Source organism: Mesoplodon bidens (genome assembly GCF_964165515.1).
Source record: "Mesoplodon bidens genome assembly, chromosome: 16".
NCBI lineage: Eukaryota > Metazoa > Chordata > Mammalia > Artiodactyla > Ziphiidae > Mesoplodon > Mesoplodon bidens.
Genome location: NC_138173.1, coordinates 38,394,321 through 38,419,042, shown reverse-complemented (window position 1 = coordinate 38,419,042; position 24,722 = coordinate 38,394,321). Strand labels below are relative to the sequence as shown.

At 42.7% G+C, this 24,722-nt stretch overlaps 1 protein-coding gene across 7 annotated transcripts; it reads left to right on the top strand.

The window, feature by feature from the left end:
- TP53INP1 (tumor protein p53 inducible nuclear protein 1) lies at positions 1-23,686 on the top strand. Of its 7 annotated transcripts, none has more exons than XM_081258566.1 (5): positions 11-273; positions 6,839-7,099; positions 7,683-8,043; positions 10,491-10,528; positions 11,633-11,722. In XM_081258566.1, exons 2-4 carry the CDS (start codon positions 6,988-6,990, stop codon positions 10,510-10,512), a joined length of 495 nt encoding a protein of 164 aa, XP_081114692.1. In that variant the 5' UTR covers positions 11-273; positions 6,839-6,987; the 3' UTR covers positions 10,513-10,528; positions 11,633-11,722. The 7 variants fall into 7 exon arrangements, 5 of the variants coding, with proteins under 5 accessions (XP_081114691.1, XP_081114692.1, XP_081114689.1 ...); XR_014017766.1 differs by lacking the exon at positions 10,491-10,528 and adding an exon at positions 23,113-23,686 and having other exon boundaries at positions 13-273; positions 11,633-12,927; XR_014017767.1 differs by lacking the exon at positions 10,491-10,528 and adding an exon at positions 13,016-16,489 and having other exon boundaries at positions 13-273; positions 11,633-12,927.
- Positions 23,687-24,722: the final 1,036 nt, after the last annotated feature.

Sequence of the window (24,722 nt, the reverse complement as noted above, 5' to 3'; positions counted from 1 at the left end):
CCCGGCGGGCGGGCCCGACGGGCGGTCGCAGCGACCGATCAGCTGTTCCGAAGCTGCACAACAACAAAAGGAACGAGACGGGCCGGCGGCGGCGGCCAGTGGCGCGGCCACAGGAGGGCTGGACCGGCCCCGCGCCCCGAGACCTGCGCCCGCCGTCCGGGAGCCGCAGCTACCTCAGCCGCCCTGCGCCGCCAGCGCACCGGTTCCCGCCGGTCCCCGCCGAGCCGGGCGCCCGCTGCCTTCAACGCCCGTCCGGCTGCCGGTCGGGCCCACGTAAGTGCGGGCGGGGCCGGCGTCCAGGGCCGCTCGCGCCCGGCCGCCCCGCAGCGTTGCCCGACCCGCGCGCCCTGCCCTCGGGCCGGCCCGCGAGCCGCGGTCAGTGCGGTCCCGGCCTCCGCTGCCTCCGCTCGCCGCCGCGGGCCGGCCGCCCACCCGCTCGGCGGACCCTCGTTGGTCCCGGGTTGCGGGCGGAGGCGGCGCCCGGACAAGGGCCGGCCAAGCCCCGGCGAGGGGCGGCGGTTGGGTGTTCGGTTTCTGCCCCCTCCCCCGAGCGTGGCCTGTTTTCTTGGCCGCGGCGGGACCTCCTCCTCTCTCTCCTCCGCCTCCTCACTCCCCTCCAGTCCTCCTCCTGCCCTTCGCCGTTGGACTGGAGCTGCCCGCTCGGGACTCGGCGTCGGAGCCCCCGGCTCCGGAGGAGCGAGCGCGGCCGCCGCCCCGGGACGCATCCCCCCGAGGCCCGCGGCGCCGCCGCTGCTCCTCCCGCAGCCCTCCCAGCGCAGGGTCGCGCTCGGCAGCGCAGCGGCTCAGTTACCCGGCGACCGGCGCCCGCCGAGTGTCCGCCTGTCCGTTGCATGTTCCTTGACCCTGCTTGATCTTCCGCATCACTATTTGAGGTTGTACGTGTGGAAAGAGCAGTTTCCCTGCCCATCACAATTAAAACCCTCATCGTTTTGATCACTCGCGCTGATGGGGTGCTTCTCATGTGCCATATAGTATGTGAGGACTTTACGTGCGTTATCTCAAATTGATTCCCACAATAACCCGCTGAAGTAGGCTGTATTACGCATAGGAAACCTGAGGGCCCAGAGAGATTGAGTAATTTACTCAAGACCACACAGACAGTTAAAGGGAATTGGTTTTTCTCTTCAAAAGGTTGCAGATGAATTTTACTTAGGGATTCCTTGTTTTTATTGTATTTCCTAATTATACCTGCTCATTATCTTCTATGTTAATTCCAATTTAGAGTAGATTTAGGAAGAGCTCCCCTCCCCCCTTCCATCATTCGGAAAAGAACCTTTTCTGAATACAAAGTAGTTTTGGGAAAGGGGAGTGGAAGGTGACCCATGGGATCATTGAACAGAGGTAATGATGAGGTGCCCCAAGATCTTGAAATCACTTGTTTGGTCATTGAAATATATATTTCATTGCAGATGTGAAAAGCATTAGGAAGCTTTTGCTTTTAAGTCACAGCCTCTGTAATCCTGAACTGGCAGCATAATTTTCAAAGGCTCCTGCCTGGAACCAGGACCTTACTAATTTCTATGACTAAGGTCTCGTTTGTTTTTCCATCCTGTCTTTTGTTCTTTTTTGTGCATGCTCCATCGCTTGCTCATAGTTCTCTTGGGAATGGTCCCACTTTCAAAATTTAAGGTTAACAGGCTATGAATTACCACTTACTGCTGTCTTTGTCCACTGTCATTCAGCCTTCAGAGCCAACCTGGTGGATCCTGGGGAGAATAACCCCCTAGTAGCCAGTTGAATAGGCTGGGTAGAGTGGACCAAGCAAGGACAACTTTCTTGGCTTGGTTTTAATGCAGTTTAAAATTTATTTAGAATCACTCGAATCAGCATGTTTATTTTTATAAGCTAGTGAGAGAACGATCATTTTGAGGCTGCTTTTTTGATGACGATGTGTTAATTTAGCCACTTGATATTTCAAAACTGTCAAGAAGCCACAACTGTACACATAGTTAGAAGTTAAATCATCAGAGTTTTTTTGTTGTTTTTTTTTTAATTTAAAATGTTGTTTTGGAGCCGCCTACTGGCGGCCAAAACCAACAGCAAAGTGCTGTTCTCTGAAGTTCGTAGAGCCAGAGTTGAGGCTGGAAGGAGCGTGAGAGATCTTGTGCTGGAGGGGTGGGGGTGGGGGTGGCGGGGCGGAGGGCAGGGGGGAGCAAGGCCCCTGGGACCAGACACACACTCTAATGCCGGCCCCAGCCCTGACCAGCTCTGTCGCTTTTGAGCAAGTTACTTAATTTCTGAGCCTCAGTTTCCTTATTAGTCAAATGGGACAAATAAGTACCTCAAGTCTGTCACATATAACAAGCATTCAGTACATTGTAGCTCTAATTATTATATAAACATCTTGTCGATAAAGACACTCAGACCCAAGGACGCTAAGTGACTTGCTCAGTCATACAACTGGTTTGAAGTGAACTTGTGGTTAATATTTACATGGTGCCTGCTGTGTGCCTGCTTTTAAGTGATACATACTTAATCCTCACAGTGGCACTACCCTGAGAAAACTGAGGCACCGAGAAGTTACTATATATCCTAAGTACACACAAGTTCCGGGGAGCAGAATCAAGATTCCAAACAAAGCCATGCGGCCTCTAGGTTGGTTGCTTGTCTCAAAAATGAGAAAATAAATCACACGAACAAGCTCTTCCAGACTAGTAACTCCTTTTCTGAGTTCTCAAACTAGAATGCTGTACCCCATAAGTATTAAACTCAGCCATCTTTCTCTGCCCACAGAGCATTTCTACTCATGAAATATGAAAACATTGATGATAAAAAAAAAAGAAAACATTGATGATAAAATGTTAGGTAATAAAGCGGGATACAAAATTGCACATGCATTAGCCTACAACTGTGATAAAAAGAAACTGTAGAAGAAAATGTACGATATGTTAACAATGATTGCAACAAAGCATGGAATAATAACTAGTTTCCTTATTTACTTTCCAAACTTTCTAAATGTGGTTTGGTTCATTTTATAATGAAAAAGACATTTTTTAAAAGGGAGGGAATGGAGGTATTTTGAGCCAAGCAGAAGAGGGACAAAGCTGCCTTCTTGAAATGCTGGGGACCAGACACTTTGTCTCTTTTCTCCACTGGGGTGAGACAGCCAGGCTTGCAGGTGCCCCAGAGAACAGCAGCGCCGCCTAACCTAGCCTTCATTCCTCTCCCTCCTTCCTAAATTGCAGAGCTGTGTTTGTAAATGTGTCCTCTTAGGACACTTGCTTTCTCTGGAATTTTTCACTTTACTTTTATCATTGTCCTAGAGTTGTGAATATGAAGAAGTCAGTGGTATGTGGTGAGGAGGAAGTCTGAAGTTCTGCTTTGCCTTTTAGCTCCACATAGAACCAGCCCCATGGAGAGCCTCCATTCCTGGGTGGGAGCCAAGGTCAAGAGTAGCAGTGCCTTGGTAGGGACAGTCTCTGGGTCATTGTGAGGATAGGCCATCAAGACATTAGAAAGATTTTTCTAAAACAGTATTGTCCAATGAAAATATATATGCATGTTTAAATGTTTAAGTAGCCACATTAAAAAGGGGCAAAGAAATAGGTGAAATTAATTTTATTTATATATTTTATTTAACCTAATATATCCCAAATTAAATAAGATTAAAAATTTAGTTTCTCAGTCACACTAGTCACATTTCAAATGTTCATTCACCTAATGTTCCTGGCAGCCACCTCACTGGACAATTTTAGTGTATTGGGGTCTCTCCAACAGCTACGGGTGCTTTGTGACAGCTATAGAAAGCAGGGCCAAAGGAACTTTGCAAAGTTAGACCAACCTCACTTCAGGAAACCGAAAGAAGATTGACTTGTGCCGTCCCATGGAAAGCTCCTCCAGAGACACCGTTCCTGTGGCAGAGCTGCGTGTGTTCCAGGCAAAACCTGGCTTCCATGTTATGGTTTTGGAGCTGCAGCCAGAGGGTGCAGTTTGCAGTTGGGAACTTGCAGCTGCCCAACCACAGTGGCCCCAGCATGTTTTCTGCCTTGCAGCTGCTACTTAAGTGGCCTGGGCCCCAGTGACTTACCTCATGTGGCATCACATTTGGGGGGTAAGGGCTCATTCAAGACGAGCAAGATTTTCCTGTGGGGTGCTCCCTCCCCACCCAGCAGCTCTCACTGGTGCAGGGGCTGAGTCCAGCCCTGTACTCTGGAGAATTGGCATTATTCTCCTAACCGGGTCAGCAGACACAGAATTGTAGTTGGGGCCAATACCTGCCTCGATAATTTAAGAGAAATGGGGAAAAGATTTTGCAAATATCTTTTTTCCCTCCTAGCATATATGCTCAAAACCTTTATTTACACATCAGCTCATCAGCTCATCAGCTGTTTACACATGGGATAGGTCATCTTTTGGGATATGTCAGGCCAATTACACAGCCCACTTTTCTTCTAAATTCTCTTACATGGAACATAAAGCTGACTTTGTGTTCTTGTACTAGAGCTCCAGACTTCTGGCCATGTTGCTTTCCAGAAGCGTTTCAGGAAGACTGGTTATGCAAGTGATACTTCCTGTTTACCCGCTTTTCATAATGAATGGCTGAGGATGACAGATTGTGACCACAGAAGTATTCCAATGCCGTTTATTTGAGCACACATTTGTAGTACTGCACATGGGCAGTAGCCTGCAGTGTGCACATAAAGAACTGAACCAGGAGCCTCATCAGCTACAGAGTCGAACTACATTTACAGCTAAAGATTGTCTTGAAAGTGAAATGTCAAGAGGCTGAAGTTAGGGATTCAAGACTGACACTCCCTGGATGGTCTCACCCACTCTTATGGTTCCTGTCATCCCCTTTGTGTTGATAACTCCCAAATCTGTGCCCCCAGCAGACACCACGCTCTTGGACTGCAGAGTCCTGTACTCAGCTGCCTTCCAGACATCCCCGGTGTGGGATTTGCGGATTTCCACAATTCCATGTGTCCAGAGTGCACAGCCTGTACCTCCACACAGTTCCTCTTCCACTGAACTATCCCACCATCCCGCCAGTTGGTCAGGCCAAAAACCTGGGGCATCCTTGACTTTTCCCTCCCCTTCACTTCTGGCTTACAAGGTCCTGCAGGATCTGGTCCCCGCTTAGCCCCCGAGCGCGCTCTCACGACCGTCCACCTGGATCTTGAGCCACGCAGAAGGCGCCACATTCTCACTCATCTGCACATGTTCAGTGTTCTTTCTCCTCCTTCCTCCGTTCTTGAGCTTCTCAGCCGTTCACGATTGAAGTCATTGCTTTCAGGTGTCCTTGCCTGACCTCTGCCCGTGTGGATTTGAGGAGCACCTGGTACTTCTCCTCACGTGGCACTCATCACGCCGGGTTGTTGCACTTGCCATGGGAGGGCCTTGTCCACCGCTGCCTCCGCTGCACTGAGCACTCGGCCTGACCCGTAATAGGTGCTCAGCAAATATCTGTGACTAATAGTTGACATTGACTGAGAATTCTGTACCAAGTGCCTTGCTAAGTAGGTTGCCTGCACTATCTCATTTGACAAGAGTAGGATCTGGGAGACTGTCTAGGAGTGGTGATTGTCAGAGTCTGGAGAGACACCAGTTGGCTTCAACCAGGGTGAGAGTGGTGGCGAGGAGTAGGTGGATTCGAGCCAAGTGTGCAGCTAGAGTCAACAGGACTTGCTGGGAGTTTGGATGAGGGGTGGGGTGCGGGGGTAAGGATCAACAGGAGTCGAGGCTGCGGGCTAGGCTTTGGGCCTGAATAACTGCTAGATGCTGCTGCCTTTCCTTCCTGAGTAGAGGGTGAAGGGCAAGTGTGCCTGAGTATGTTTGTAGGAGAAAATTAAAAGATCTCTTTGTGGGCTTCCCTGGTGGCGTAGCGGTTGAGAGTCCGCCTGCCGATGCAGGGGACACGGGTTTGTGCCCTGGTCCGGGAGGATCCCACATGCCGCGGAGCGGCTGGGCCCGTGAGCCATGGCCGCTGAGCCTGCGCGTCCGGAGCCTGTGCTCCGCAGCGGGAGAGGCCACCACAGTGAGAGGCCCGCGTATCGCAAAAAACAAACAAACAAAAGATCTCTTTGCTATTTTGCGGGTTTGATATGCCCATCAGGTAGGCAGGCAGAAATGGATATTTAAATCTGGAACTCTGGAATAAGATCAGATGAGGCTGGAGTTCCTCACTGAGAACTCCATGAGGTAGAACCACTGCCTCCTGAAATAGTGTGACTTCCTTACGCTTAGGGCACAAGCCACAGAGCCAGCATTTGAACCCAGGCACAGTGGTCGTTTCCAGTTCTGGTTGCTGTTCACCTGAGTTTTCTACAGTGTGACTTTCTCCATGCCAGCTGTAGGAATTGTTTTGAAGGTCAAAGTACTTGCAGATTTTAAATGTAATTAGGTGTGCTTAACGATCATATACAAGAACAGAACAGAGAAAAGGTGCCAGGGAAAGGTGAGGGCCTGGCGTGATAGTGGTCACTCACTGGCCTCTATTGCTGGCTTCATTTGGCAGCTTCTGGACAGTTGACCATGAATACCTAGTCTTTGCTCTACTTACAGAAAAGTAGTATTTCAGTTGACATATGTTGTTCAGATTTATCCCTTATTATGAAAGCACAGATGTGAAAAAAAGCCAACCCCTTCTATTGCACATTTTGAGATATTTACAGGTTGTATTGGAGTACTCGATTCATAATGTTTGTAAAAAAGAGATATTGCATATCTTGTGTTTGAAAGAAGGGAAGAGCCATAGCTGTAGGCTAAGGCATGTGCTTTTTTCTAAGGGTGGGGATATGTGTGTGTGTTTTAAAACCACGTACACATATTACATAAACGTGCTGATTTGAAATAACCTTCTTTTTCTGTTTTATTTTAGGAATGATGACTCTTCTTGCTTCTCGCCTAAATTGAATAAGCAACTTGTGCACTTTAATCCCCTGTCAGTGCCATCAGGCTGACAGAAGACAGGTTTTTGAAATCTCAGCTATAAAGACATCCAGCCAAAGTCTCAATCTTGCCTTAACAATGTTTCAGAGACTGAATAAAATGTTTGTGGGTGAAGTCAATACTTCTTCCAACCAAGAACCAGAATTTAGTGAGAAAGAAGATGATGAATGGATTCTTGTTGACTTCATAGGTAAGGGTATTCTTAGCCGTTAATCATCACAGCAAAAGTGGAAACTCTTGCATCTAGTTTTTGCATAAGTAAACCAGTAACTCTGAAGGTTTTTAAGCCTTAAAAGTAAATAAACAAGAATTTGTCTAAAAAAATTGCAGGAAGCGTTCTGTGCCAGATGATCAGTCAGGGAGATTGTTTGATGTCAGACTTTGCAGTTTTGCAGCTCTTACACCCCGATCAAATCAGAGGCACTTTAATAGAAAATCCTCATACTAGACAAGCAGTAACCCATTTGGCGCATTATGTGTTTACTCAGCAGAATAGAAACAGTCTTAAAAACTGTTCCTGCAAAACCAACATAATCCATCCCGTACAGTGATACACACACCCCCAACACACACATATGCACACACATACCAGGTGCTGAGAAATTATAATCATTATGAGTGAATATGAATGGTTTTGTTTCTGACCTAAGTAAAAGGAGGAATGTGAGCATCAGCTAACAGCATCATCTCTTCTTTTTCTGTGCTCTGATGTGATATCAATGTGATACTCCTATCCCATGGGACTTCAACGACGTGTGTGGACTACGATCTAGACACTTGCACTGGTTTCTCAGCAGCAGAAGACGAGGAAGAAGAAGACATCAGTGAAGAGTCACCTACCGAGCACCCTTCAGTCTTTTCCTGTTTACCTGCGTCTCTTGAGTGCTTAAGTGATACAAGTGATTCCTGCTTCCTCCAGTTTGAGTCCTGTCCGATGGAGGAGAGCTGGTTTATCACCCCTCCCCCGTGTTTTACTGCAGGTGGATTAACCACTATCAAGGTGGAAACCAGTCCTATGGAAAACCTTCTCATCGAACACCCCAGCATGTCTGTCTATGCTGTGCATAACCCCTGCCCCAGCCTCGGTGAGGCCCACTGTGGGACTGAGGAATTTCATAACCCAAGCAGTCCCAGGTACGTTGCTCTCTCCACAGACAGTCTGTTTAGTATGCATTTTATTTATTTCTACTACACTTCAAAGCTGAGTTTTTAGAAGATGCAAAGTAATCTTACAGAGATACATGAAAGTATATGCCTAGTGCACAAGGTGGTTGATGGTATGAAAAAACTTACTCATTTTAGATTTTCAAAAAAGTGAGTTATAGCATGGCCCCAGTTACGTAATGGAGAGCTGTCTCATTTATAAAATCATGCTACTGAATGGAAAGAAAAGACTGGCATTTCTGCTGAGTATCTTAGAATATAACTCTGGCACTTTATAGACTGGATTATTTGGGGCATCAAATTCGACAAGAATAGTGTATCTTAAAATAAATCTCTTATGATCTTCCAAGTAGTCCTAACTAGGTCACATCAAATGGCGCTTAACCTTAAAACCTGAGGAATCTTAAGCATGAAGTAAAATGGCAGATTTACCAAAACATTTTGCTCAGAGAGTTGTTATCTGCCTTACAGAGGAAAGATTTCATACCCAAACAATGTTTTGCTGTTATATGGGTGTCCCAAGTGGTCTGAAAGGCTCTGCTCGAATGGCAGATAGGTTGAGGGCCTGGAAAGGTTTAGGGAGGGTGCCTGGTCAGTGATATGTTCCAAAACAAACTCACAGTCTGTGGCCTTTATTCAGAGACTATACTCAAGATCGCTCCCACCCACTAAAATAAAACTCATGGCCATGTTAATTAGCTCAAAGTCCAGCTAGTTCGTGATGCATGTTAGTGGAAGGTTTCCTATGGTAATAAAGTATTTGCAGGATGCTGGTACTGACTTAGTTCCCTTAGTACCTGTCAAGGGAACAGGTGAATTGTGGTTCGTGCTGTCATCCAAAAGGCCTCTTTTTGGATTGTCCAGGCTCCAACTCTACTAACTAGACCATTGTATATATCTTCTATTTCCTGTTTGCCAAATATAAACAAAGCCCAGACAGCTCATTAATTTGTTAACTTTACCAGAGTTTGCTGCACTCTCAAGTCTCAATATTGTAGATGATCTTGAATGAGGCTAAACATACACTTGTACCAAACTGGAAAACAATTTGCTTATATAGTTACCCAGGCTTTATACTGGGTAAGATCTTTGATGGGACATGTTACGTTAACTGGCACTTTATTCCACACTATAAATTTATCAAGAGGTTAGTGTTTCAGGCATTCCAACAAAAGTTTAAAATATAACTTTTTGGAGGCGGTATTGATTTAATTGCTTTACAGTTGATGCAAATTAATTTCTTCAGTTCTTAGAAATTCTTTCCACCCTGATTTTGATCTCATCTTTGAGGAATTCCACTTGAGAATTTAGCGTGATTAATATCCCCTTTAAATTAGTAACATTTGCATATTTAGGTTTCAGTATTTTTTTTAATTGTGTGTGTATGCATATATGTATTCAGCAGCTTTGTAGACAGCTTATTATTGAAGCAGTACATATGCACTACAGAAGATTAGAAAATGCAAAAAATTTTTAAATGACGTTCTCACTACCAAGAGATGAATACCGTTAAGACTCTAGGTCATATCCTTCCAGATTGTTCTTTCTGAATGTGCCCATGCACAGGTACATACCCCATTTTAACCTAAATGGCATCAAGCTGTATGTACTATTTTATAATCTGCTTCCTTAGGCAGTGATCTCTACCTTTTTTTTCCAGTAAAATTTTACTACATCAACTACACAAACCATTCTCAGATTTGCCCGCTAGAGTCCAGAATATTTCATCTAGTTTGTCCAAACCAGCATCCAGTTCAGGACCTTGCACTGCATCTGGTTATGTTTGCAGTTTTGATGCAGTGAGAATGTTCATTTTTTTATATCTTGTTTGTTACTGTATCTTGTTATATGTTTTGATATAACACATAGGGTAGTTAAATAAAGGATCAAATGAACACAATTTTATATGAATTCTTTTTGAACATAAAGTACTACAAATGTTTATAGTTTTATAATAATTAAAAAATTTTAAACATCTTTATATTTGGATTTGAAATTCTTATAAGAAAGGCCCACTACATCAAGATAGAACTAAGATGTCACCAAAATTAGGAGGATGGCTCTGTAGTAAATATTTGTATTTTCTGAGCAAGAAATAAATCATATGTCTTTCAAAAGTTAGATTGTTTCCATCCTGTCTGTCCTTGAAGAGATTACCATAAAGCACATAAAAGTAAGGTGCTTCATAATTAAAGATGGGCTTCAGAGTATGTACTTTATTGCATTTTAGCCTTTATAAATATTGTTTGTGAAGGTTTATGTGCTATCATAATCTTGAATTAAGTAATACATGTGCCTTTAATGACCCATAGTAAACCAGTTATAATAAAGAAAAGTTGACCACATACTAATAGTAAAATTAAATAGCATTTTAAACCTTACTAGTGATTTAATAGTTCACCATTTAACATTTGTAGGGCCAGGAAAAGCTGCTTATAAGACTCACTGGCACAGAGTAAGTATATTCCCTTTGAGACTGTGTGATATGTGTATCAGTCTGAGCAGGGAGGCGACGGACTCAAGGCACCCACCTTTTAAAAACCGCTGTCTTTATTTTAACTGCTCTCTATTAGTTTCTTAATGTGACCTGCTTTAATTCTACCATTTAATAAAAACAATATATTAAAAGATCATTGTGTTTTCCTCTAGTGGTTATAGGCAGAATATATAACTGCCTTTTCTGTGTAAAATAACCCTTAAAAATCTTGAAGTTCTTCATTATGTGTAAATATAGTTTAGATCTATTGATTAGCTTTTAATATAGAAAACATGTAATAATTATATGGTTTGTAGCCATATTTTAAGATTATGTTCTCCCTAAGGGTTTTTATAACATTGCTATGCAAATGCCATTACAAAATGTGCCCTGTTGTGATATAAATTTAAAACTTAGAATTGTTTTCTGTAATAAGCAGGTAGCTTCCTACTGAGAATTTTAAATGAGTAGAATTTCCTTATGCATGTTTCTAGTAAATACAGATCTAAAGCTTGTTTCCTAGAACATTTTACTTATAGACAGGAAACACCTGTGAAGGTGCTATTGGCGCAGGGCATCAGTATCAACCCTGCCTCATAACCATGGTCTTTGGAGTGTGACCTATGTTGGAATATTGGTTGAGTCAGTTAGTAATTGTGACCTTAACCTCTCTGAGCCTGAGTTTTCTGATCAGTAAAATCTGGGAGTTAAAATAGTTTCCTTTTAAGGTTGTAGTGAGAATTAAAACACATGTTAGTTCCCCTCCTAGGAAGCTTATATAAATGTGTTTGGTGTATAACTGAAATTCACTCAAAGTGTAAAGCATTTTTTAAAAAATACAGCCCACTTAATTAACCACCTGTGGATTCTATGGCCTATTTCGATTGGAAGTTGGCTTCTCCTTTCTACCATTATCAGTCAGTGTGGTCACAAAATATAAACTTGTCTGTCAGCCATGAGACACTAGGCTCTCATTCAACCATAAACAAATTAGTATTGCAAATTGAATTGCCAGGTAGCTTTTTCAGTCTCATTAATAACATACTCTGTTACTTAATACACCCCCATTTTTTTCTGTTTCAGAGTGGAAGCTCAGAATGAAATGGGGCAGCACATTCATTGCTATGTTGCAGCTCTTGCTGCTCATACAGCTTTTCTGGAGCAACCCAAGAGCTTTCGCCCTTCCCAGTGGATAAAAGAACATAGTGAAAGACAGTCTCTGAACAGAAATAGCCTTCGTCGCCAAAATCTTACCAGGGATTGCCACTCTCGGCAAATCAAGCACAATGGCTGGGCTGTCCATCAGCCCTGCCCACGTCAGTACAATTACTAAGAATTTCAAGGGTGTTTGGTTGGTTTCTCTTGGTTTGTGCATATGTGTGTGCATGTGTGTGTATGGACGATGAATATGCTGTCTCTTTACAGACAACTGATGACCAATCACACAGTTTTATCGGTATGTTTAGACACTATCTTGAAGACCAGATTTACATGCTGTGTATCACGTAATGCCTTGCTCTTAACATTTACTTTTTTGTAAATTTTTTCAGAATATTTTTGGAAACATATCAATACAATTACAGTGTTTAGTGTTTGGGAATGTCTTTAAGTCTATTACAGTGTACACAAGTTAGCAATTTTAAAGAGATTTCTTCCCAAGTATGAGAATAGGCATCTTTCAATTTCATTTTATTTGGTATTAATCAATCTTTTGAGTAAGCAGAAATTTATTCTCAGGGTCAGCCGTACACTTTATTGACCAGTACTTGATAATCTTTTCTGTATATAGCGAATACATTTTTACACACTAACATGAGCATTAACAAGTGATGTGGTTGCCACAGATATAATGGAATTATGGCTGAACTTTCTTTTGGAAGAAAACTTGATATATTTCTGTGTGTATGGGTTTTTTATTTCCCAGATTAGCCATACAGTTCGTTTTGGACTTCAGGTACATTAAGTGTCAGCGAACAGTACATTCAGTAGTTCCGATGTGACTGTGTGACATGGTACAGACATTACAGGCATCGTGGGACAACAGCACTCGTCTCACATGCAGAGGGATTAAATTAGACCTGTGAAATTACATGTGAAAAAATGTGTGTCCATAACTAAACCATTGGTCTGCTGTTTGTTTGGATTCTTTCCTGCCAGCTCTGCCTGCTCGCCACCTCACATCAGCTGCAAATTCAGAAGTACTTGTCCTGGCACTTGAGTGACTTCCTATTTATATGTGCCGAAGGGAAGAGAGAGGCTTTATATTTCTGATGCAGTGATAGATCCTCTGCCACGGAGACTGTCCTGCCGAGTGGCAAGCAAGGGTGAAGGGGATCCCTGGTGACATCTCTTCATAGCATCTAAATGAAGGGTGACAGGTTGGCTTCCTTGAGTTTTCATATTTTTGTTTTAACTCGGGCTTCGGGCAAAACCTTTAACCACTTTGGCCTCTGTTTCCTCCACCAGTGGGGGAGCAGTGGTGCGTACCGCCCTCACAGTTGCTGGGAGGACTGTATACTGACTTGAAGTGGGACTGCCGAGAACTGATCCTTGCGTGAAATTCCAGGGGCCTCTCTGCCGAGTCTGGTGATGGGGGTGGGGCTGTGGCAACTCCGCTGCCACAGCTGCTCCTCAGAGGCGATGCTGATGAGGCCGGGGCGGGGCTCCGTTCACACAGAGGCCAGTTCACTTGTCGCAGAGGAAATGGATTTCCTTACCTCCAGCCTCCCACTTTATTGTTTAGCGGCTGTAATGGGTTTCGCTGAGCCATCTGCACTGTCACCAGCTTCCTCTGAAGTTAAGTTAAACGTATTTACAATCCAAAGCACATTCTACATAGAGCAGTACTATCACCTTCATAATCAAATAGCTTATTTTGCCATCTCCTCTGCAACCCTAATTAAATAAGTACACGGCTATACAGTGTTGTCAAGGGCAAAAGCAGCATATAGTTATACGAAGTATTAGTATGTTCTTCAGTAACCCTGTAGCAGTTGGATGCAGGGAACCATGGGAGACTTTTTTTAAGCCAAGAGCTGTGCTCTTTTCTGACTAGACTGGGGTATGTGGAGTCAGCAGAGGTTCAAATAGCTTAGTTAGGTGGTGGTGGTAGGTTGTTCGTCCACTGGCTGTGCTGAAGGGCCAGGAATGTCTCTTTAGAACAAGAGTCTAGATCCCCCTTCTCTCCTTAGTCCCCTTCCATCTCAGCTACCCCTTTATTTATTTGTCTTCTAATAAGAGGCCAAGTCTGTAAACTTTTGTCAAACTGAGCTAGAAGTTATTTTGTTACTATTTGTGTTTACCAGAGTTGGGAGATATGGTAGAGTTTTCATGAAGGTGTGTATGTTTTCTACCATGACTGTTAAAAGGGCCGTATGTTGCTAACCTGAGCATAGATGTAAGCCTCTGAATACATGGGGGTCTCTTTTTTTCATATATTAAATGCAAGTTGTCAGTACCTCATGAGTTAAAGAAGTTCAGCCATGAGAATTTGTTTGGCAGCATGAACAGATGTGTATATAAAACTGCAATGGTCTTTTTTTACTATTATTTTTTCAGATTTCCTAATACCTTAAATACATATACATCTCTATCAGTTACTGACTTTTTGTTTGCCTTATTTGGGCCAAGTTTTTGATGCTTCGTACCTGGAAAACAAATGATTTCAGTCTTTGCGATGTTTTTTCAGTGTAAGGGTTACCACACACCATCCGTGATATCATACTGTCGTTTCTGTATCAGTATCTAAGGTTTCTGTCTAAAATTGGCACATGTAAGCATTAAGGAAAGTGGTTATATAATGCAGTTGAAGTTCTCGGTCATTAGATGTTTGTTAGGGATCTACTATGTGCGAGACGTTAAGACCAATAATAACAGCGAGTGATGTTGACTGTTAAGTATTCTTTGAAACATGGCTGAAATGCAGCTTATTATAAGTCTGTGATTTTTGCTGTTGTACATATGAGTGGTTTACAATGTGCTTTAGTGCATATTCCTTAAAACTTTAAGCAGTGAGAAATAAGACCCCTTTGAATTTAGTGCGCTCTGTTCTAAACTGATAATATAGAATGTTACTTGGAAAAAGTCTGGAATATGTGGTGCACACAGCAGTGTTTCATGAATGAGCTTCTTAGTTTTTATAATGCACCATGTTTCTCAAAGTTTGTGTTTTTTGTTAATAAAACATTTTTATAATGTATATCCTATGTTTATTACTTTTTCTTCTGCACTCAGTTTGATTATGTACTGCACCATAAGTTGAAGATTAACCACCCGTTCTTTATCTTCTGTGGCAATTTATAATATATGTTTGGGTGGGTGGGGACTTTTTTGCAGAAGGTGCAAAGTTCCAGGGAGCTTTTTTAACGTTCAGTTGCTGTGCATGTTTTCAGTTCCCATGCAAAGTGTTCCTGTTCACATACCGTCCACGTTGCATCAGAACTTTGACGCTAGTGAGATGACAGTTTCCTTACAACTTGAGGGGCCGTCAGCATTGCCTCATGTTTTCACTTCTCAGATCTCTGTAGTAACCGGTTGGTAATCTCTACGTCGTCCTTGAATCTGGGTGTCTTTGCCATTTCTCTTCCTCCTCAAGGGAATACATTGTCTTATATACTCTTTAAGAAAAGAGAGCAAAGAAGGGTATCTTTCTTATGCTCATTTTCTTTGAGTTGGAAACAAACAAACAAACAAAATGAGGGACTCCAACTAGAAGATGGACATTTAAATTTAAATAGCTTAGTGGAGAAAGTTCAAGAGTTTCCAAATATTCGTTTTTGTTTTTAGAATCAGTTAAGAGACTGCTCCTTGTACTGGAGATACTAGCATATGTTTGTAATGTTACCTTAAAACTATGTTTTTATTTTATAAGTCCCATACATACTGGTTAAATTCTTTAAAAAGTTGGGCTACTATCATGGATAGGTTCACTGCCGTCGGCCCTGCTGATTATTATAAATGGCATCCTTATCTGCTTAATGCTTAAAGTTTTATATAAAATGCTTTATTTAGAAAACATATAGTGGTGTCAGCCTTGCCATGTACCAATTTCACTTGAAATGTGACACCAATTACAGTGATTTGGGGTGGAGAAAGAGGTCCTGGAAAGCATACAGATAAGGATATCTTTTCCTATTGGCAACAGTATCCTTTATGTGGGAGGAGAAGTTACTGTTCCAAGGAAGGCAGCTTAAGTGGATATTCTTTTGTGCGTCATTGAGAATTTTCCTTAAAACATTTTTTTAAATTGTGTCATTGTTAAATGCCCAATTTTGCTCAGTATTTGCCTGAAGTTTTAGTATTTGTTTTCTAGGAGGGCTTCTAAAAACCAAACCAGTACTTGGGGAGGTTGGATGTGTGTGTTTCCAGGCTTGCTGTGTATGAGTGGTTTTGCTTGCTTTTGGGGTTGTGTTTTCCTCCAGAGGTTTGGAACCTTAATCACTAATTGTGTGTGTGTTTTTTAAGCGGCTTTGGTTTTTTGTTGTTGTTTGTTTTTTTCTCAAGTAAAATTGTGAACACATTTGCTTTTCAAGGGCAGGGCATCAGTTCTAGAGACTGAAGAGTATTTGTAGGTTGTACTATGTGCCTTCTTGACGTGTTTCTGGACACAATTCTTTTTCGACAACTTGAAGACTCAAAAGGGACATGTGATTAGGTTATATACTGTACATCAATCTATGCACAAATGGCAGCTTGTTTTCTTGAGCCACTGTCTAAATATTTTTTTCTGTTTTTATAGAAGGTTTTTATACTGATTAGATCATAGATGGTCAGTTTTATACACAGACTAAACAATACAGCACTTTGCCAAAAATAAGTGTAGCATTGCTTAAACATTGTGTATTAACACCAGTTCTTTGTAATTGGGTTCAGTGGTGTATTTTGCACTACCTGGAGCTATGGTTTTTAATCTGTCAGTAAATAAAATGTGCTTTAACTTCACATTTGTCAGATTCTCTTATTTTTGTCTTTATGGTCATTAGTCTTAAAACTACGTACAACTTACTTAAAATACTTGCTTTTTAGTTTTACTTGTCCAAAAGATAATATGCACTTTAAGTACTTTTTTTAAACTAATTTTTATTGGAGTATATTTGATTTTCAATGTTGTGTTAGTTCCTGCTGTACAGCACTTAAAATATTTTTTTAACTTGCATAAATTAGCATATTAACATTTTTCATCTAAAATGAATAATCATTTATGTGAACATGAATTTGAGGATGACCCTCAGCCAGAACCTTTTCCCTCCAGCCAATCTGTATTAAAAAACAAATGTAGAATTTAATACACTGGTTCTTAGCCTTTTTAAAGTAAGCTTGGTGAATTCTTAATAGCTCCTCTTCCAGATAAATGCAGACACAATCTTACATAAACATTTCAGGACAATATGGACATCCCTGAGGTCCACTGATACCCCCTATTGTGGCACTGTAGTGTTTTTTGGTTTTTTTGTTTGTTTGATTGTTTTTGCCACACCACTCGGCTTGTGGGATCTTAGTTCCTCAACTAGGGATTGAGCCTGGGCCAGGACAGTGAAAGCGCCGAGTCCTAACCACTGGACAGCCAGGGAATTCCTGTGGCACTGTAGTTTAAATAGGCCAGTAAACATTCAGAATACTTGAATAGGAAGCACAAATAACTCCTATATTAATGGATCCTTGGGGAAGATAAGGATTATAGAACTATAGCTTATTATTTCAAGACATTTTTATCATCTCTTGAGACTCTTAGCTGAGATGAAAAGATTGGGGGCAGGGGTGAAGAAGAGGGGTCACTCCAAAGATGAAAATAAGGTCATGAAAGTTGTCTTGGGATGGAGCAGCTTGAAATGAAAGAGCCTAACCTGGAGTGGCAGGTGAATGGTTGTTGCTGAGAAGAGTGTTTAAAAAGGTCCACTTACAAGGTGGCTGGAATGTCAAAGGAAACTATTAGCAGCTCCATCACATCTCAAGGGCAATGACTGCACGGAATCTAACGTAGGTGAGTCAGAAGTAACGGTGGCTTGTGGGGGATGGGTATGTCGGGGTTTCACAGTTTGACATATGGCCTAAGATTATCTGCTCCTTTGTTTGAATCTGTACTGACCAGAAGAATAGTCACTGTCTGTAAAATATAAAATATTAGGAACCACCAAATGTTTACACACAGGAGAATAGTTGAAAATACTGTGGTTCATTGCACAATGGAGGTCAGTGCACATCAATAATAATAAAAAAGAAGATCTGTGAACTGATTTGGAGTGATTTCTGAGGCTCTTAAGTGTAAAAAAGCAAAGTGCAAATGAGTATCTAGAGTAAAATACCCTCCATGCAAGAAAGAAGATGTAAGAAAACACACATGTATCTGCTCATTTGTACAAAACACAGGAAGAATAAACCAGAAACGAAATCTTCAGAGGGCAGGTAAAAAAACTGAAGAGAGGAATTGGAACAGGTTCATGGGGTGAGGAAGGAGGAATATTTCGGAGTATCCCTTCTGTATAGCTTTGGCTTTTAGAACCATAGTAATGCTTCCAACACCTCCCAAAATAAAAAATGAAAATCAACCAGCGTGTGTGTGGGTGAAGGAGGAACCCCAAATAGGAACCAATTACAACTGGACCTATTACAAATGATAACCTAACCACACTGAAGGGAATTGGGATGAAAAGAATTAAGTAACTGGAAATTAGTATTTTGACTGGGTACTATAAGGGTAAGATGAAAAGAACTGTGCACAAATAAACTAGTAGTAATCTGTTGCTCACAGAGGTATGAGTTAATAATTGTCATTTTGTATAATGTCATTTTGTATACTAGGACTGAACACACCCCATGAGGCAGACACACCCTAAAGTGACCCCTAGTGAGTCACAGCTTCTGTAATCCCTTTTCCTTCAGTGAAGGCTGAACCAGTGCAGTGGTTGCTTCTAACCAGTAGAATATGGCAAAGGTGAAGGGACTTTGCAGATGTAATTACGGTCCCTAATCAGCTGATTTTAAGATGAAAATAGTCTCCTGGATGGGACTGACCAATCAGGCAAGCCCTTTGCAAGACAGTCTAGAGGTCACGGACTTGAAGCTCTCTTTCCATTGCTGGGTTTGAAAAAGCAAGCTGCTAGGAATTCTATAGCCACAAAGAAATGAATCTGCCAACAACCCAAGGGAGCATGGAGACAGATCCCTCCTCAGTCAAGCCTCCAGATGAGAAGGCAGCAGAGAACCTAATACGCTGTGCCAGACTTCTGACCTACAGAAACTGAAATAATAAATGGGTATTGTTCTTAGCCACTAAATTTGTGGTAACTTATTATGAAGCACAGAAAATGCATTAAACTGTTGCTAAGGAAATGGGGACGACTAGAATGGGCTTTAATGGTGTTAAAATGGAATGGAAGGTGTCAGGGTGAACCAATTTTTAATAGATGTACAGATAAATATAGAAATAAGCACAGATGTGTGTGTGCTAATGTACCCACACACACGCACACACAAACACTTCCTTGAGAGGGCCCCTGAGAGTAGCTATTATAACACCTAGCACCCAGAACTTGGTTCCTATACTCTTTCTCCCATAAGAGAAATCAGAGCTCCTTGAAGAAGTGATTCATTCCAGGGCTGCACAAGGAATATTAAAGATGATCTTGGGGAGCCAGAAAATAAATCCTTGTAAAAGGATGAGGGTATGTAAAGAAGATGAAGAAGCCAACTGAGGCAGCTCCTAATGGTGAAAAGCTGGCACAATTTGAACAAAAATTTTTAAATATTTAATTATTACTCATAGAATGAAATAAGTATCCATGACTCTATATTGATAAAAAAATAAATAAATGGGGGAGAAGAGTGAACTCTTCTATATGAAAGAATTCCAGTTCACAAATAGAGTAAGCAAAATACAAAATCATCTTTAGGCAAACACCGCAGTAATAACTGTCACGGGCAAATTACTGTGGGCAGAGATTTGAAGATTTGAAATGTGGCATCATAGTCTCAAAGTGTCTCCCCCATTATATTTATCAATCATTGTACAAAGGTAAAAATAGTAACTCAGTAGTGGAGATACCCAGTAGACAACACTTAGCCAAGTGATCAAGGTTAACATCACCAGTAATAGGACATATTAACATCATTAACACCCCCTTAATGTGATACACTGAGAAGGACACATCACTTCTGTGGCAGTCTTATCAAAAAGACCTAATCTTGATCCATGAGAAAACATGAGACAAACCCAAATTGAGAGACATTCTACAAAACACCTGAGCAGTACTCATCTCAAGTGTCAAGGACATGAAAAATAAGGAAAGAATGAGGAACTGTCACAGGTTGTCAGAGGATTAAGTAGACCCAACAATTAAATGCAATGTGGGGTCCTCGAATAGAAAAAGGACATTAAGTGAAATTCAAATAAAGTTGTAATCTTATTTAATACGATATTAGCATTTATGTCCTGATCATGATAATTGTACTGTGATTATATGTTTTTAACAGTAGGGGAAGTTAGATGAAACGTATTATTTTTGCAACTTTTCTGTAAGTCTGAAATTACTTCAAAATAAGAAATGCTCCAATGAGTGAAGAGAAAAGCCACAAAGTGGGAGAAGATTTTCACAACACATAATCAACAAAGAAATACATAAAGAATACATAAAGAAATCTGACAAAACAGTAAAAAACAAAAAAGTTCAAAAATGTAATAGAAGACTTCCCTGGTGGTCCAGTGGGTAAGGCTCCACGCTCCCAATGCAGGGGGCCCGTGTTCGATCCCTGGTGGGGGAACTAGATCCTGTATGCCGCAACTAAGAGCCCGCATTCCACAGCAAAGATCCCACGTGCTGCAACTAAGACCCGGAGCAGCCTAAATAAATAAAAGTAATTTCTTCTCGGAGTGTACTAGGTATAAAACTTAGTTTAAAAAAAAGTAATAGAAAAATGGTTAAAAGCCTTGAACAGGCACTTCAAAATAGAGGAAACTCAAATGACCAACTAATTATTTGAAAAGATGCTAATTAATTATGATGGGAATGCAAACTAAAAGCATAATGAAATACCATTATATATTCATTTGATTGGCAAAAATTCAACGCTGACAATACCAAGTGTAGATGGTCTACTGTTGATACGCATACGCTGTGTCCTGGCAATTCCATCCCAGGTGTAGACCATACAGAAATGTGTGCTTCTGTGCATCAGGACTCATGTACCAGAACTTTCATTTCAGCATTTTTTTTCCAAAGCCAGAAGCTTGAAACAACCCAAATGTCCACCAATGGTAGACTGGATAAATTGTGGTGCACTCGTGCAATAGACTACTATATAACAGTGAAAGTAAACAACCTGTAGCCGTACACATCAGCATGGATGATTCTTAAAATGTGTGAAAAAGAAAATCACAGAAGAATGTCTGCAACTTGATTTCAACAATATGAAATTCAAGAGTTAGGCTGAGCTAACAATACATCATTTGGGAGAGCATTCATAGCTGCACAAATATGAAGAGCAAGTGAGTGATTACTACCCAGATTAGGATGGTGGTTACCAGGCAGGGCAGAGGAGGTGTGTTTGACAGGGCCCAGTGTAAGATGGGCTCCCAAAACCCTGGCCCTGTCCTATTTCTTAGCCTAGGTATAAGACTGTAGTTATGTGTTATACATCGTTATACACGAATGGATGAATATCTCACAATTCTTTTTTTTTTTTTTCTTCTTTTTGGCTGTGTTGGGTCTTTGTTGCTGTGCGCGAGCTTTCTCTGGTTGCAGCGAGCGGGGGCTACTCTTCATTGGAGTGCACAGGCTTCTCATTGCGGTGGCTTCTCTTGTTGCGGAGCACGGGCTCTAGGCGCACGGGCTTCAGTAGTTGTGGCGCATGGGCCTAGCCGCTCCGCAGCATGTGGGATCTTCCCGGACCAGGGCTCGAACCCTAGTCCCCTGCATTGGCAGGCGGATTCTTAACCACTGCGCCACCAGGCAAGTCCCCTCACAATTCTTAAAAGATATATACGCACATACTTATTTAATACCTCCCAAAGGCTAGACGTGAAACTTCCTCTAGAGAGAACTGGGGTCTAGGAGCTAGGGTTGGAGAGAGATATACTTTTCACTGTGTACATCCTTTTCTATTTAACACTACTTAAATAAAACTAAATAAAAATTTTTTCAGTTTCTTGGTTCTATTCCAGACCTACTGAATCAGAATCTTGGAGGATGCCTGGGAATCTGGGTTCTTCCAGCTCCCTGTGTGATTTTTAGGCAGCTGAGGTTGAGAACCCCTGGTGTCAGTAGAGGGAAGTCAGCCGACTGTGCTGTCAGGAATTCCTGACATGGGCTAGAATCCAGTTCTCCTCCTTCCCCGGAAGTCGAGAGCCCTAACCCTCTCCTTGGAAGAGGAAATCCCAGACACGAGTTGGCTGAGTGGAGGAAGCCACAGGGTCCGGGTCTTGAAGGCTGCTTGTTCACGTTGCTGCTCTGGACACAGGGGGGCACCGGCCCACCCACCATAAAGTTCTTTCTTGGTCTCAGGGGGCCAGCCAGAAAAGAGTGTGACTGCTCCCTGTGCTGTTTTCTGTCATATCCTTCTTTTTTTTCTTTTTTTTTTTTGCGGTACGCGGGCCTCTCACTGCTGTGGCCTCTCCCATTGCGGAGCACAGGCTCCAGACGCACAGGCTCAGCGGCCATGGCTCACGGGCCCAGCCACTGCGCGGCATGTGGGATCTTCCCGGACCGGGGCACGAACCCGTGTCCCCTGCATCGGCAGGCGGACTCTCAGCCACTGTGCCACCAGGGAAGCCCCACATTCTTCTTTCTTGATCTCCTTTCTTCCTTTAGTGGTACTGCCTCAGTCATCTGGCTCATTTAGCTCATGGATTATATGCAATGGAGAAGTAGTATGACTTGAGTTCTGTGTCTTTGGGTTAATATAAGGTTTAAAACACTACAGTATCGGGGACTTCCCTGGAGGTCCAGTGGTTAAGACTGCCCTTCCACTGCAGGGGGCGTGGATTTGATCCCTGGTTGGGGAAGTAAGATCCTACATGCCACGGGGCCAAAAAAAAAGGTAAAATAAAATACTAACGTATCCTTCTTTAGCATACAAATTCATACTTCAAACAAAAACTTCTGCCTGAATTTACAATTTAGGATCCCATAATACTGCAAATCTAGACCTGGCCTGTCTAGTATGGTAGCCCCTAGCCACATGTGGCTATTTTAATTAAAATCAAATAAAATTTAAAATTCAGTTCCTCAGTCACACTAGTCATATTTCAACTGCTCAACAGCCACATGTGGCCAGGGGATACTGTATTAGACAGCTCAGATATAGAACATTTCCATCATCCATAAAGTTCTATTGGGCAGTGTTCTCTAGACCTATCAACAGTTCCACAGCTCCTACGTAGCAATCTCAGACCACTACTCTGCCATGCAGCTTTCCCCTCCACGTTACCTGCTTCGAGTTATTAGAAATATACAGGCTGTCATCCTCTTTCTTCATGGCCACCCTCCTTCCTATCCAGCCCTGACGCCATTCTGCACCATTTGGGCCATTCTCATGATCACATGCTCAACTCTGAATCTTTTCTCTTTCAGACATGCCTGCTCTGCTAATCTCCAACCTCCTGTCAATCCGAATGCAGGACTTTGTTTCTATGCCTGAGCTGCCTACGAGCTACTGGAGGAAATCACCCAACTGTGGGGATCGGGGCCATGAGACACTCAGGGGTACAAGCTCAAGTGCCACTGTTGGGCCGTCCTGTTGTGTGCCCCTCATCAACTCTATATAATTCCCCTTCTCTACGCTCCTCAAGACCCCTAACCCAGTGCTATCAAACTTTCATGTGCAAGCGAATCACTTGGGAGACCTTATTAAGAATGCAGATTCTGATCCAGTAGGTCTAGGGTGAGGCCAGAGATTCTGCATTTCTAACAAGCTCACCTTAGAGAAGTTTGTAAAGCTGAAAAATGGATTAGTAGTTAAAGAGCTGACCAGGCTTTGTCTATGATAAACGAAGCCTCTAAAGTAACAGCAACAGAGTCTGAAGTGATGTCTTCCCTGGACAGCTTTTTTCTCAACCAGCCTCCCAGGACCCACCCTGTCACTATTATCTCTGAAACCCTGGGAGGCCCCGGCCAAGGTCCCCTGCTTCAAACCAAGCCTGGGCCGCAGGAGACACGAAGAGCCCCTGGCTTTGTCTCCCTGATGAGCCCAGACTGTGTCAGTGGCACTGCTCAGGAAGGGAGTCAAACTGGTCAGTACATTGCACTTAGAAGTTCCTGAGTTTTGGGCTTCCCTGGTGGCGCAGTGGTTGAGAGTCCGCCTGCCGATGCAGGGGACACAGGTTCGTGCCCCGGTCTGGGAAGATCCCACATGCCGCGGAGCGGCTGGGCCCGTGAGCCATGGCTGCTGAGCCTGCACGTCCGGAGCCTGTGCCCCACAATGGGAGAGGCCACAACAGTGAGAGGCCCGCGTACCGCAAAAAAAAAAAAAAAAAAAAAAAGTTCCGGAGTTTTACAAGTAGGCAGTAGTTTTTCTGGGGAAAAAAAAATTACAAATATCCAGAAATCCAGAGCAAGTTAGAAAGTCTTGGAACTAAGGAACAACTTACAAAAAACAGTTTTGCTGACCCAAAAATATGTTGCATTTGGCAACACATGCTGGAGAATGAATTTGCAGCCCCAGAGTTCTGCAGAAGTACCTGAGGGACTACTAACATAACAAAACTTCCGTTAATACCCTTGCTCTTAAAAAGCAAACGTGATGAGACTTCCCTGGTGGCGCAGTGGTTAAGAATCCACTTGCCAATGCAGGGGACACAGGTTCTAGCCCTGGTCTGGGAGGATCCCACATGCCACGGAGCAACTAAGCCTGTGTGCCACAACTACTGAGCCTGCGCTCTAGAGACTGTGTGCCACAACTACTGAGCTTGCACTCTAGAGCCCGTGAGCCACAACTACAGAGCCTGTGCCTAGAGCCCCTGCTCCACAACAAAGAGAAGCTTCAACAAGGAGAAGCCACCGCAGTGAGAAGCCCACGCACTGCAACGAAGAGTAGACCCCCCTCGCTGCAACTACAGAAAGCCTGCGCACAGAAACAAAGACCCAACACGGCCAAAAAAATAATAATAAATAAATAAATAAATAAATAAAATAAAAAGCAAACGTGGAGAAATTGCCATATTTTATATTCTTAAAGCAACGTG